The sequence below is a fragment of the Otolemur garnettii genome, unplaced genomic scaffold (assembly GCF_000181295.1).
Source record: "Otolemur garnettii isolate 467f Iridium unplaced genomic scaffold, OtoGar3 scaffold00014, whole genome shotgun sequence".
Taxonomy (NCBI): Eukaryota; Metazoa; Chordata; class Mammalia; order Primates; family Galagidae; genus Otolemur; species Otolemur garnettii.
This window is the reverse complement of record NW_003852409.1, coordinates 24,282,921-24,298,535: the sequence shown is the minus strand read 5'-3', so window position 1 is coordinate 24,298,535 and position 15,615 is coordinate 24,282,921. Positions and strand designations below refer to the sequence as shown.

The window sequence follows — 15,615 nt, the reverse complement described above, 5'->3', positions numbered from 1 at the left end:
AAGAACATGAAATGGAAACTTGAAGTTTTCTTAATGCTTTAAGAAGAATTTCTGCAAATACATGAGGATTTTACGGGAAATTACAAGGCAATATTCTGTGCATATGACTAGAAGACTTTTTTTTTTTTTTTGAGACAGAGTTTCACTTTGTCACCCTCAGTAGAGTGCTATGGTGTCACAGTTCACAGCAACCTCCAGCTCTTGGGCTTAGGCGATTCTCTTGCTTCAGCCTCCCGAGTAGCTGAGACTACATGCGCCCACCACAACACCTGGCTATTTTTTTTTTTTTAATTGCAGTTTGGCTGGGGCCAGATTCAAACCAGGCACCCTCGGTATATCGGGCCAGTGCCCTACCCACTGAGCCACAGGTTCCGCCCCTTAAAAATGGTTTTTCAAAAATCAAAAGAAAAATAATTTTTCATGACACAAGAAAACTATATGAAATTCAGATTTTAGTGTCCATAAATTTTTATTAGAACAGCCCTGCCATTCATGTATGTATTGTCTGTGGCTGCTTTTGCACTATGGCAGCAGAGTTGTGTAGTTGCATGGCCTGCAAAGCCTAAAATATTTTACTGTTGGGCTCTTTATAGGAAAAGTTTGCCAAATCCTGATATAGACTCTCTGATGAAGAATTAGAGTGGCCAAAAGAACACTCACATTGTGAATATGTAGGCTTCCAAGGAGGAAATTCAAAAATTGCCAACTCCTTTGATTTTGACTGTTATCCTTTTAAAGGATACCATTAGAACTAGATAGCCCATTTTTGAGACAAACCCCCAGCCATCCTATCTTCACCCATCCAGACCACACTGTTCTTGGCAGTTTACAACATAAAGTTAAAGGGAAGGAAAAGATTGTCCTTTAAAATGTCACAGGTTATAGGCTTGGTGCCCGTAGCAGAGGTTATAGCGCCAGCCATATACACTGAGTCTGACAGGTTTGAACCCAGCCCAGGCCAGCTAAAACAACAATAACATGTACAACAAAAAATAGCCGGGGGTTGTGGCAGGTGCCTGCATGCAGAGGCAAGAGAATTGCTTCAGCCCAAGAGTTGGAGGTTGCTGTGAGCTGTGATGCGACGCACTCTACTGAGGGTGACATATTGACATTCTTGTCTCAAAACAAAACAAAGTTAGTTTACGTTTTTAGTAATTCTTAAGCCCATCCTTTCCTTTTACGTGCAAAAATGCATACAAATCAGTTATTTCAGATACTACACATATATAAGTTGTGTTTCTGAACTATCTCAGCAGAGGAAATCCAGTATATTTTGAACTTCAGAATAATTAAATCTCAATGATGAATGAGTTTCATTACTCTTCATGATTTCCAGTAGTGCCAAGTTCAATAGATCTTAGAGTAAATCAGCTAATATGAGATTGGAAACAGTATAATGCTCTGGACGTTAGCCTGCATTATCATCTTGGAAAGAATGTTTTACTGCTTTTCCAGAAGCTGGCCCGACAAAAATTGCTGCACAACTTGTCTTTTCATTTCTTCGTTTCATAATTTTGTTTTCTTTTGTCTCTTCCCAGAGGTCTTTAGCTTTTTTACTGTGGAACTCCAAGAGGAGTATTTTACACTTTACAGATTTTTATAAACATTAGAAACACTAATATATTAAGGAGCTAGCTGTGGCTAACATGCAATAAGCATTCAACATGTATAGGCAATAAATGGTAGTTATTCATAGTAATAAAAGATACTGTGCCAGGCATAGTGGCTCACGCCTATAATCCCAGCACTTGGGAGGCCAAGGCAGGTAGATTGAGACCAGCTTGTGGTTCGAGACCAGCTTGAGCCACAGTGAGACCTCATCTCTAAAAGTAGCCACGTGTTGTGGTAGGCTCCTGTAGTCCCAGCTACTCGGGAGACTGAGGCAAGAGAATCGCTTAAGCCCAGAAGTTTGAGGTTGCTGTGAGCTATGACACCATAGCACTCTACCAAGGATGACAAAATGAGACTTTGTCTCAAAAAAAAACAACCTCCATAATAAGAAATTTAAGGATTATATAATTTAATCTGTTTTTAAAACTTAATTTACATAGAAAGTAAAATAAGTACAGAAACTTTACTAAAAGTATATTCAGTGCAGCAGATTTTATGAGATAATTGCATAAAACTTAAATGTTCATCATATGAGACAGTGGAATATTATAAAACCACTAATAATGATTAAGGTATGTGCTGCAGGAAAAGATGTTCACAATATAGTGAAGGAGAAGCAGTTTTTTGTTTTTTGTTTGTTTGGTTTTTTTTTTTTTGAGACAGTCTCAAGCTGTCACCCTGGGTAGAGTGCAGTGACATCATAGCTCACAGCAACTTCAAACTCGAGCTCAAGTGATCCTCTTGCCTCAGTTTTTGTATTTTTTTAGTAGAGACAGGGTCTCCCTTTGCTCAGGCTGTTCTTGAGCTCATGAGCCACTGTGCCCGGCCAGGGAAAAGCAAATTTTTAGATCATTATACCACTTTTCACTTTCGAAAAAAAATAATAGGATAGCAAAGCTTTAATGCACATATAGCAAGGCAAAAATTAATGCCCATTCAGAGATAATGAAAGTATAGATAATTTTTCTGTTTGTTGGTCTATAATTTCTGATTTATATAGTGATGACTATTTTACTTTTAAAATAAAAAGCAATGTTTTTTGTTGTTTTGTTTTGTTTTGCAGTTTGGGGCCAGGGTTGGGTTTGAACCCACCACCTCTGGCATATGGGGCCAGCACCCTACTCCTTTGAGCCATAGGCGCCGCTCCAGCAATGGGTTTTTTAAAAGTTTGTTAGTTTCCTGGAGGAAAGCCCAGCTTGGGTGTTCTATACAAAATTTAAATGTATAAGCTTATATCCATTTCCAGACTCTTGATTAGTTAAAAGTTTATTCTGGGTGGCTCATGCCTATAATCCTAGCACGCTGGGAAGGTATAGTGGGAGGGTCACTTGAATTCATGAGTTCAAGGCTAGCCTGAGTGAGAGTAAGACCCTATCTCTACAAAACCTAGAAAAATTAGCTAAGTGTGGTGGTGGGGTCTGGTAGTCCCAGTTACTTGGGAGGCCAAGGCAAGGGAATCGCTTAAACCCAGGAATTTGAGGTTGCACTGAGCTATGATGAAGCCATTGTACTCTGGCCCAGGTGACAGTGAAACTGTCTAAAGGGGAGAAGAAAGTTTATTCTAATGTAGTTTTTAAGAAAGAGTTTGGTATTAAAAAGAAAATACTCTAAACCATGGCAAAGTAGTATTTACAACGAAGTATCATAGGATCCCTAATTTTCAGGAATGCTCCTACCCAGCAAAATATGGACAAATATGTCAACCAAATATCTCAGGACTACTGATTGCCTATTATTGTCACTTATGAAACTGGTAGGAAGGACCAGTAATAAAGTAATACACGAGAAGCTTGAAGGAAATGAACTTTATGAAACATTGGTGAGAATTTTTTTCCTCTTATTCCCAGAAGTAGTAGATGACTAAGAGATTATTCATAAGCATGTTGGAATTTAAGCCTTACCTCTCTCGGGAATGTGGTTTATGCACCTTTTTGAGCCATAATCAGGTGGGGAATCATGCTGAAGGTTGAAAATGGGATAGTTTGATTTTAAAGGCATTAGAAAAATATGAAAATGACATTTTTCATATATATGCTGAGTATATGTGAAAGACCAAGCCCAGTTCTCTGAATATTTATTAATTTCTAGTTGTTCCTGATTTGTAATCCCATCTGCTCATATGGGGCTTTCAAAAACTCCATGTGAAATGGGAACTGAACACAAAGAAATTGGGCTGAACTTTCTGACTTGTCTTCATGTAGGTCTGTTCATAAGTGAGCTTCTGAGGGTCTTTGAATGTCTATGCCTGGCCTTGCTTGGGGGGAGGCCTGAAGCAAGGGACAAATTAAATAAATCATCTAGGAGGCATTTATCAAACGGAACAAGTGCTCTGTGTGTTCTCATTTTTCATCGTGAAGATTTGAACACTTGAGTAGAATGGAGAAATTACAGAAAACTGTCTTCTAAATGTACTGAGTACTATCTCAATTTTATAAGGCCTAAATAATAATTTTTTTTACAGGTAAGGAAACTAAGATTCCAAGAAGTAAAGAAATCATACAACCAAGAATTAGAACTGAAATTTAAACCCAGACACTCCTTGTTTTCATTGAGAAAATCTCAGTCTAGTAAGGGATATAAGTGCCTAAGAAATTAAAATATCAGGCAAAATATAAGTGCCACATGAGAAGTTAAAAGAGGTTATCAAGATTCAGAGGAAAGAAAAAAACATATCTAGCTAGAAAGGTTGATAAGAAGTGTTTTATTTCTACAAGGCATGGTAGCTCATGCCTGTAATCCCAGTGCTTTGGGAGATCACTTGAGGCTGGGAGTTAGAGACCAGCCTGGGCAAGAAGGCATAGACCTAACTCTACAGAAAAAAAAAAAAAGACATTCTATCCAAGGTACTGTGCTAAATATTGGGAATATAAACATTAGTAAGAAACACCCTGCCCTGAGGGAGTTTACACAGTGTGATCTGCTGTGTTCAGGATGTGGAGCTGCGTACTTTGCCTGGAATATGGGAGATGTGGGAGACTTGGGGCGATATTTTAGAAAGTATTTGTGGCCAATGTGTTCCTAGTTTGGGATCCATTTCACTCCGAAAACCTAGATCTGAGCCTGGCACAGTTCTTTGAATCTGTCTTTTGCTTATAAATAGGCACCACTAGAATTCAGAGGGCTTCCTCTCTAAGAATATCAGATTTCATGCTCAGAACTCCTACCAGGCTCTTTCCCAGTTTGGTACTATCTGGAGAAGGTGCTCCAAACACAAAAAATCTTCAGTGAGGACATTTTTATTCAGAGATGAAGGATCAAAGAGTGAATTTCATGGGCTTCAGTCGGAATAAGGTGATATATATTTGAGTCTTACATCTTCCATTGTGAGTCCTTGGAAACTAAAGTACCTCAGTTGCCTCATCCATAAAATAGAGTTTAAAATATCCTCACAGGGCTTTTGTAAGAGTTAAACGAGATCCATGTGTAAAGCAGTTTAACACAGTGCCTGGGGTAGAGAAGACCATTCACAGCAGCCACTGTTACTATTCCCAGTTACGAGGCTACCTGCTAGAACTTTTTTCCACCAGCAGCATCATGGCCTGGCTTTTAGTATTCCCGTGGTAAATAGGTCTGTACTCTCAAATTGTACCTTTAAAACCTCGAGGATTACACTAGACCAGTGGCTCTCAACCTTCATAATGCCATGACCCTTTAATACAGTTCCTGTGGGTCTCGACCCACAGGTTGAGAACTGCTGCCCTAGAATCTCATTTAAGTATACATAAGAACATCTACCCTGTACCTGGATCAGAAACTTACCAAGTCACAAATAACCACAGTTCTCGCTCTATGTCTGACTTTTCATCCTGTGTTATAGGATGTGCTTGACCTGGGTGCCAGCCTGTTTCTCTCTTTTCTCTCATGCTCCCAGCCGGAACTCTCTGCTTATTTCCTGGCCTGCTATTTATTCAAATCGCCATCTCACTGCCGTTTTGCCCTTTCTTCTAAGCAATAACACATGCCTGGCATACCTCTTCTCCTCCTGCCAGACTCTCTCCCACATTAAAACAGCTCCTGAAAATACAGCAGAAGCCTTCTGAGTGGTCGAGAGGAAAATCAGTAATGTGTCTTGCCCTTCTCATCCCTCTATCTGCCACAGAAAAAAACAAACTAAAAATGAGGGAGACTCTGGATATAGAAAATAGGAGCAACACAAAAGGTGATGGGAATTCCAGGATGATAGTGAGAGGCATTCCCAGAATGGTATCTGTGCACCAGGCAAGAGGCATCCAGACAAGGCTCTGAGACTTGCTTCAAAAGATGAAATTGGTAGAATATCTGATGGAAAGTTGGTGGAATATCTGATGGAAAGTTTAAGATTAGATCAACAAGTAGTAAGTTAAACACTAAGCTAATGGAAAAAAACAAAAACATTAACTCCAGGGGAAAAAAAGGTGGTACAGGAAAGAAAAATTAATGATACTTTTGGCTTAGCTCTGAATAGCACCTACAAATTCATAATAATGTAAGATTTGATGATGATCTAACTGAAATTACGATATCATTGTATTAGAAGGTATTAAAAGGATGGGTATACATACGTGTTGGGGGACAAAGCAGAAAGAGAATTAAATCCCCTATCAAGGTGGAAGATCAGTAAGCAAGAAGTAATAAGACAAGCATTTTTTTTTTTGAGACAGAGTCTCACCTTGGTAGAGTGCTGTACTGTCACAGCTCACAGCAACCTCCAACTCTTATGCTTAAGCATTCTCTTGCCTCAGCCTTCCAACTAGCTGGGACTATAGGTGCCCACTACAGGCCTGGTTATTTTTTTGGTTGTAGTTGTCATTGTTGTTTGGCAGGCCTGGTCTGGGTTCGAACCCACCAGCTCCGGTGTACGTGACTGGCACCCTAGCCAATGAGCTACGGGTGCCAAGCCAAGAAAAGCATATTTAGAAACGTAAAGGTAAATTCCCAAATAGCCAAAAGAGCAATTGCATTTGCAGAGGAAGAAATAGGAAGAGGTGAGCAGAGGACTGTACTTCTTTGTCCTTACAGAACAGTTTGACTTTTTAAACTTGACATGAGTATGACTTCAATAAGAAATTAAAAACAAAAACAGAAAAAAACACATGCATAGTTATAAAGGCTAAAAAAAAGAAGGCAAGAGAATGATAGAGGAGAAAAATTGGGGTTACAAATTTTATTACTTTTTAAATTTTATTATTTTTAAGACAGAATCTCACTGGACACCCTTGGTAGAGTGCTGTGGCGTCTTAGCTCACAGCAACCTCCAACTCTTGGGCTCGAGTGATTTTCTTGTCTCAGCCTCCCAAGTGGCTGGGACTACAGGCTCCCACCACAATTTTACCTGGCTATTTTTAAAGTTGGGGTCTTACTTTGGCTCAGGCTGGTCTTGAACTTGTGTGCTCAGGCAATCCACCCGCCTTGGCCTCCTAGAGTGCGAGGATACAGGTATGAGCCACCATACCTAGCTCACAAATTTTAAAATTTTTAAACTTTTAAAAATATGGTTGTGTGTACCAGGAAATATTTTGGGAAGACTGTACCAAAATCCTTATTATCTCTAGATTTAGAGTAATTTTTCCTTCCTTTTTTATACTTTTCTTAATTTTTTTGCAGTGGGATATATATTACTTTTGTGATTAGACAGAAAATCTATTTCATAGTATGAAGAAAAGAAACATTTAGAAATGTGAAAGAAAACTGAACAAAGATGTTCATTACACCATTATTTAAAATAAGAAATCAGAAGCAACTTGTCTAATAGCCAGGAAATGGACAATAAATGATGCTGTAAAGTATTTTGCAGGTGAAATTTATACTAGGAGGCTCTAATACTCATATATCAGATGGTTTTCACCTTTACTTCATGCTGTATCCTCCGCTAAAATGCCCCTTTCCTTTCTTCTCCTTCAAGAAGCTCTCTGCCACCATCACCTGTTCACTCCACTCTACCCTCCATCCTAACTGCATGAGTTACTTTACTCTGGGTCTTGAGCATATTCTGAGCATAAACTCTATATCTGCACTTACCACCCAATATTATAGTTATCTATTTGTGTGTCTTCCCTCATTAAACTTCTTTTTTTTTTTTTTTTTAGTGTTTATTTATTTATTTATTTATTTTTGGCCAGGGCTGGGTTTATTTCTTTATTTATCTTGGGCTCCAGCATATAGAGCTGATGCCCTACCCTTTTGAGCCACAGACACTGACCCCCTACTAAACTTCTTGAAAAGCTAGGATTGGGTCATATTCAATTTTATCACTTCAGTACAAAGCACAGGGTATAATAAATAGTAGACGCTTAAGAAATGCTTGGCTGGATAAAATAATGATTAATGCGAAAATATACTTAATGTTGTCATGTTACATAAATTAGGGAAAGTAGTACCTACACTTAAAGGGTTATGTGAGGATTAGTTGGGGAAATCCACGTGAAACATGTAGCATAATGGCAGGTATGTACTTTTTCAGTGAATAATAAGGATGAAGATGGTCTTGATGGTGCTTGTAACAATAATATTAAGAGTTTCTATTTTTTCATTTTCAACAGATAGTCCAAGTAAGGGCCTTGGACTCTGTGGATGGATTTTAGTGGCTGTTTCATTCCTATTCACACTTGTAACTTTCCCAATATCAATATGGATGTGCATAAAGGTAATGAACATTTCATTCCCATCTGGAGAAAGTCAACTCCCACCTACATAAACCTTCTTTATGTGTGCATGTGTGCAGGACATGAAATGGTCCTGTGAAAAGAAGTTCTCTGGAGTTAGGATGGGGAGATTTGACTACTGGATTGATTATTTACTATGTTACTTTTACCATGTTTTCTCGCTTATAAAATCAGAGAAAACAGCCATACCTACTTCATACCACTATGGCAAGGGTTAAATGAATTTGTGTGTCTGTATTTATCACAGTGCCTGGCACATAGTAAATTAGATGCTTATTATTTTTTCTATAACGTTATTAATACTTAGGTAAATTATTATCATTTACATATTCCTAAAAAGATAAAATTTGCTGCAAACATTTTCAGATAAATTTATTCTTACATGGCTCAGCGCCCCAAGCTCAATGAGTAGGGTGCCAGCCATATACACCAATGCTTTTGGGTTTGGGTTTGAGCCCGGCCCAGGCCTGCTAAACAACAAGACAACTGCAGCTAAAAAAAAAAAAAAAAAAAATAGCGCGGCGTTGTGGCAGGCGCCTGCAGTCCCAGCTACTCAGGAGGCTGAGGCAAGAGAATCACTTAAGGCCAAGTATTTGAGGTTGCTGTGAGCTGTGATGCCACGGCCCTCTACCAAGGGCAACATAGACTCTGTCTCAAAAAAAAAAAAAAAAATTCTTATAATTAAAGGAATCAGAAGAAAATCTATGAGGACTTCAGATTTTTTTTCTGAATTAATAATGCATGAGCAATTTAATGGTAGCAGCTAAGGAGTGATGTTATGGATTTATTTCTGTATATTATTCTGTACTTCCCTAATTTATACAGTGAATATCTATTACTTTTATAATCAGTAAAAATAAATAAATAAATATTATACTTTGAGAAGGTAAAGACTAGACAAATTATTTGCTATTATCTGGATACAGAAAAAAATTACATGAGCTATCTAACCTGTGTAGAGCAGAAATACATATTCAAGAAGCTTCACATGCCAATATTTGTATACTCCATGTTAAATTATCATTTGTATTTTTATTCCAGATTATAAAAGAGTATGAAAGAGCCATCATCTTTAGATTGGGTCGTATTTTACAAGGAGGCGCCAAAGGACCTGGTTAGTACTAGGATTCTGGATTGTTTTTCTGGAGACTGGAGTACTTTTTATTGAACATGATTCCCCTTACAAGGGTCTCTTTGTTGACTTAGAAAAAGTTCATGTAATGGAAGTTGTATAACAATAGCAGTGGCTTTAGCCGGTCTTACTATTGTTACTATTTCCTTTCCACCCTTCTCTTCCCTTTCCCGCTTGAACTGATAAGATTATCTTATTAGGCCAGGAATAGCTACAACTATAAAAATTTGAGCATGAGAATTCCACTAAAGAAAGACTTTCAGTAATTCACTCAGCAAACTTCAATTGAACTACTGTGTCCTAGGCTCTGGGAGTTCAAAGGAGACTACAACACAGTCCCTGTCCTCAAAGATCTTACTATCTAATGGTGGGACACTAACAAGGAAACAGATAACTACAATCCCATGTGATAAATGTTATGATCTGGTAATCCCAGACAGGTGGGAGAAGAGAGACCCAAAGAAGAATTAACTTATCCAAACTAGTAGTAGGATGAGACAAAGCTTTCTGGAGGTGATATCTAGGCTGAGTCTTGAGGCATGAAAAGATATTAACCAAGGGGGGAGGTATTCCCAGCAGACCTAGCAACATGCACAAAGTAGTATACAGAAGATAGCATTGCAGATTTGAGAAACTATAAGCAGCTTAGTCCAGCAAGAGTGTGGGATGTGAAGAGAGGGGGAGTGGCTGAAGAGGTGCACAGAGGTGCGTCATGCAGGACTCCATATGGGGCACAGTTTATATCTTAGGACAGATTGCTTTGTTTGTAGCTTAGGAAATGGATTGCTGGAGAGAAACTACTAGAAATAGAAAGATGAGAAGGAATTGTGGTCCAAGGTAAGGGAAAAAAAGAATGACAGTAACAGTCATTCAGTTTCCATAACAATAAGGAAATGAACTCCACGGGCCCTACTGAGAACAGCTGGTTGTGGGAAGTAAACGAGGGAGTCGAGGATAAATTTCCTGGCTTCTGGCTCATTTGCTAAGATGAACTGATGACTTTCAGTTCATTAGGTCAACTCTATTAAAATTGAATGGAAAAATGAACCGATTAGGTGCTGATACCTGTGTATCTTTTTTGCAGGGTTGTTTTTTATTCTGCCATGTACTGACAGCTTCATCAAAGTGGATATGAGAACTATTTCATTTGACATTCCTCCTCAGGAGGTAAGGTTTTCGGTGGCTGTGAATAACTGAGATATCATGTGCGAATGTGCTTTATAATCTGGAGATGACTTAATGTACACAGGAAGATGTACAGCGGTTATATGCAACAACTGTGCCTTTTTATATAAGGCACGTGAGTATCCTTGGGTTTTGGTACATCCACTGGAGGTCCTGGACGCAGTCTCCCACGGATACCAAGGGAGGACTGTATTACAAAACATAATGTCGTGTTACATCAGGATAGCATTAATATCATCATCGTTGTCATTATCATTTTTACTACCACCTTTCTCCTGTGTGGGTTTCTGATAGAAAATTTTGTTTAGTATAGTATTCTTCCTTAAGTTTTATTTTAGATAAATAGATAAGAAACCAAAGGATTAAAAATTGCTTCCTCGACATTTTAGATAAAATGTCTAATATTTTTTATTTCTAATTATTTTGTGCTTTTTCAAACTACTTCACGTAGAATCCCTAGAAAGTATAGGGTTGTGGGGAGATAGGAGTTCTTCCAAATTACAGTGGCAGAGCCAGGGCTAAAATCCAGCTATTCCCCATCCAGTGTCTTCCCACAGCTCCATGCCAAATGCTTTCTACATTAGCTCCATGTTGGCTCCCTGAGGGCTATCCTGGTGCCCACATCTTAGGAGACAAAAGATGAGAGCTTCGCTGTATTCTCCACACATCATTTCCATCTTTCAGGGAGGAGTGCCTCTCAGCAGGAGGTCCTTTTAGGGTAGCTGGAAACTGGCATTTCCTCTATAAACACTGCAGACATCTGGTGGGGTTGCTGTTGAAGCTTCTGCCTTCCAGCTGCGCTCTCCCGTGCAAGCTGCTGAATGCAGAGCGGATCGGAACTTGGCTTGCAGTCCTTTTTCCAATCCCCTCTGAACTTACTGTGAAGGGAAATAAATACTCTGCCTGTGATACACAGTAGGCGGAGAAGCTGTAGCTGTAGATAGCAGCTCTGGCCAAGTCAAAGTGGCAAGCGTTTGTTCAGAAATGACACATTTTCCCATCATATCATGGGAAATAATTTTCACAGAAAATGGTAATATAGCACCCATTTATTTACAAATCCCTAATTTCTCATCCAACTTAGAAATATTTTTAGATTACTATAAAAAGGATTGCTGTTTTGAAGCCTGGTAAGGGTAAACAACTATGTAACAATACTGTTATCGCTTCTGTTTACACAGCTCTTTGCATTTTCAAAAGAGCTTCATTCACAAATGCCTTCTTATTTGATCTTCGCAGAAATTTGGGTGGAATTGGACACCCATCTCATAAATGACTCTCAAGGTCAAATGGTTTAAAAGCCTTGCTAGAGGCCATCCAGGATCAGGAATATGCCGAACTGAAACTATGGTTCAGGTCTCCTGACTCGCCCTCCTATGTTCCTCATCAATCATTATTCCTAGGACCACATTTCAGTTCAATTAATCTGTCAAGTGTTGACCGCCTGGCATGTATGAAGCCCTCTGTCAGTGCTAGAGATACAAGGAACTGCCGTTACAAAATCTCTAGTCCAGTGGAGAAGTAGAAGCTTGAGTAAGTAGTGTCACAACAGTAAGGTGCAATGGATGTGCAAGGGAAAAGTATTTATCCCTGCCTGATGAGTCAGGGAAGTTTCTCAGAGAAAAGGACACTTGACTGATGACCAGAAATATGCCAGTCTGATGTGAGGAGAGAGAACTCCTGGGCTTCCTGAGTAGCCGGGCCTACACGTGTGCCACTGCACCTGCGGGGCTTCTTTCTTATTGTCTAAATTAACTTGTTACAGTTAACAAAGCCAGTGTTTTTATTTTAACACCATTATCCAAGATGGAAAAGAATAATGAAGACAGCTCTTGCCATGTGTGAGGCACTATCCTGAGAGCTTAAATGTATTAACTTGTTAATTCTAGCAACAGTGTAAAGTAGGTACTGTAAATAATCTCTGCTTTACAAATAAGGAAAGTGAGTCCCAGCGAGGTTAAGTAGTTTGCGTTACTGTTTTCCTGGAACCTCTTACTCAGATAGCTTCTTAGTTCAAAACAAAATTGTGCCATATTAAGCATTTTTATGTAGCATGCTATAAATAGATTTGTATGCACCCTCTAGAAACAGTCCTCGTGTACTCATTTTCCCAGTAACACTGTGCTACCTGTGGTTCATCAAACCTAGTCTCTCTCTTAACTCTGTGCCTTTCCACACACTACTCTCTCTGCCTTGAACAGTCTAGAAAATTGTTATTCCTTTCTTCAAGATTTGGTCCAGATATCACCCTGGCCACCCACTGCTGACCCTTACAGCCTCCCTTGATTCCCCAACCTCTTTGAAAGTAGAAACCATTTATTTTTTTTATACCTCTTTTCCTGCACCTGCGTACAGTGCCTGCTACTGAGTGGTGTCTCAATATTTATCGAATGATTGAATGAGATGATGGACTTAATGAATACATGGATGTAGTCTATTAAATATTTAAAGACATAATTAACTTTTGAGTACCTCGCTAAAGAAAATCAGCTGTTATAAGATGTCCTATAGAACAACCACCCTTACAGTTGTTAAAGAAGTAGTGGTTCACGGATGTAAACTTGCTTCCTTCCCTCCACAGATCCTCACTAAGGACTCCGTGACGGTTAGCGTAGATGGTGTGGTCTATTACCGTGTTCAGAATGCAACGCTCGCGGTGGCAAATATCACCAACGCTGACTCTGCAACCCGTCTTCTGGCACAAACTACTCTGAGGAACGTTCTGGGGACCAAGAACCTCTCTCAGATCCTTTCTGACAGAGAAGAAATTGCACACAACATGCAGGTGAGGAATAGCGTCAACACTGTTACCCAGCCAAACTGGAAGATGGAGCGACCTGTCAACAGTCGTTTGAGAATCTTTTATTAATTCAAGTTAGGGGATCTCTAATCTTTTTAGTAAAGTTTTCCAAATTTGATGGGAGGGGACATTTTTCACACTAGCAGCGCATGTGTGCAATTTTTTTATTCCCTCCAATGTATATGTTTTTTCCAGACTCAGTATTAACCTTTTTGTTTAGCATAATAGTTCAGTTTGTTCTATGTGATAGTGTGGGTATTATTATTATAACTTTTGGAGACAGAGTGTCACTGTGTCACCCTTGGTAGAGGACCATGACGTCACAGCTCACAGCAACCTCAAACTCTTGGGCTTAAGCAATTCTCTTGCTTCAGCCTCCCAAGTAGGTGGGACTACAGGCACCTGCCATAACACCCAGCTATTTTTTGTTGTTGTAGCTGTCATTGTCGCGTGGCAGGCCCCCGGCTGGGTTCAGATCCACCAGCGCTGGTGTATGTGGCTGGAGCCCTAGCTGCTGAGCTACAGGCACCAAGCCGAGTGTGGGTATTGTTAAAACTTTTTTCTGTGTGTGAATCCCATGAATTCCCTTGTAACTGTTAGGCTCTCCAATCTCGCTTGGCAGTAATAGATGGTGAGTTAAGCCTGGCTTGTTCAGAAAAGATAAAGGGCTATCTTTAACTGTTAATATTTGTTTAGAATTCATTGTGAGTTAAATCTATTATCTTATTTGATACCCGTCACAATCTTACAAAATAGTGTAGTTTTTCAGCCTTTTTTATCTCGGCACACTTAAATTATGTTGATTAAAAAGAAAAAAGTTAAAAAAAGAATATACTTATGGGCAGCACCTGTGGCTCAAAAGGGTAGGGTGCTGGCCCCATAAGCTGGAGGTGGCAGGTTCAAACCCAACCCCAGCCCCCCAAAAAAGAATATACTTAGTGTACTCTGAACTTGTTTTGAAAATAATTAATGATTAAAATTTTTCATGGCACACTCGTTTAAAATCACTGTTCTAAAGGGAGAAAGTTGAAGTGTGAAGAAATAATATGGCTTACACAGAGTCACTTTAGCTCAGGAGCTGGCACTTATTTTTGTAAGTTTCATTGGAATACAGCCACATGCATTTCTTTATATATGTCCATGGCTGCTTTTGACTACAACAGCTGGGCTAAATAGCAGGGACAGAGACTGCAAATAAACTATCACTGTGTGGCCCTTCTGTTAAAAGTTTACCCAGCCCTGCATTAGCTTATTAGTAACAATCAGGATCAACTCCCCAGAGACCCAGCCCCTATTCCTCTGCCACAGGATAACTGTCTGTCTACAGCTCCCTCAGCACCTTATCTGCTCCAGATCCAAGAGTACAGCCACTGTGGGCATCTAGGTTGGGGATGGCCAGTTTTAGCTTGCTGCTGCTCTTCCCCACAGTGTACTCTGGATGACGCCACTGATGAGTGGGGAATAAAGGTGGAGCGTGTGGAAATTAAGGATGTGAAACTACCTGTGCAGCTCCAGAGAGCTATGGCTGCAGAAGCAGAAGCATCCCGGGAGGCCAGAGCCAAGGTAACATTGTCGGGGGGCGGGGGAGGAGGTTCACTTGTTTTTCTTATGCTGTTTTTTTCTCTTTTTATTTATTTATTTGGAGACAGAGTCTCACTCTGTTTCCCTGGGTAGAGTGCTATGACATCATAGCTCATAGCAACCTCAGTCTCTGAGGCTTGAGCAAGCCTCTTGCCTCAGCCCCCCGAGTAGCGGAGACGACAGGCATGCACCACTACACCTGGCTAGTTTTCTAGTCTTAGTTGAGGCGGGGTCTCGCTCTTGCTCAGGCTGGCCTCGACCTCCTGAGTGCTCAAGTAATCCACCTGCCTCGGCCTCCCAAGAGTGCTGGAATTACAGCCATGAGCCACTGTACCCAGCCAAGTTTTTCATTTCATTTTTTGAGACAGAGTCGCACATTCTTGCCCCTGGTAGAGTTCCTTGCCTTCATAGCTCAGAGCAACCTCAAACTCTTGGGCTCCAGTGATCCTCTTGCCTCAGCCTCCCAAGTAGCTGGGACTACAGGTACCCACCATAATACCTGGCTACAAGTTTTCTTTAATTATAGAAAAAAAAAAAATTCTTGTCTAAAAAAAATAATGCTGATGTGTTTAGTGAAGGTGAAAGCCCTTCCCCTTACTTCAATTCATATTCTCCCACTATGATAAGAGGCCACCACTCTTCTTATCTTTTTTTTTTTTTTTTTT

General features: G+C 39.8%; 1 protein-coding gene across 1 annotated transcript in view; it reads left to right on the top strand.

Moving 5' to 3' along the window:
- The window catches only part of STOM (stomatin), a 32,145-nt gene that overhangs the window by 7,719 nt on the left and 8,811 nt on the right, over positions 1–15,615 (top strand). The window contains exons 2-6 of the mRNA XM_003785263.3: positions 8,130–8,233; positions 9,294–9,366; positions 10,469–10,551; positions 13,151–13,354; positions 14,798–14,932. Coding sequence (XP_003785311.1) covers positions 8,130–8,233; positions 9,294–9,366; positions 10,469–10,551; positions 13,151–13,354; positions 14,798–14,932 — 599 coding nt within the window. The remainder of the gene's footprint in view (positions 1–8,129; positions 8,234–9,293; positions 9,367–10,468; positions 10,552–13,150; positions 13,355–14,797; positions 14,933–15,615) is intronic.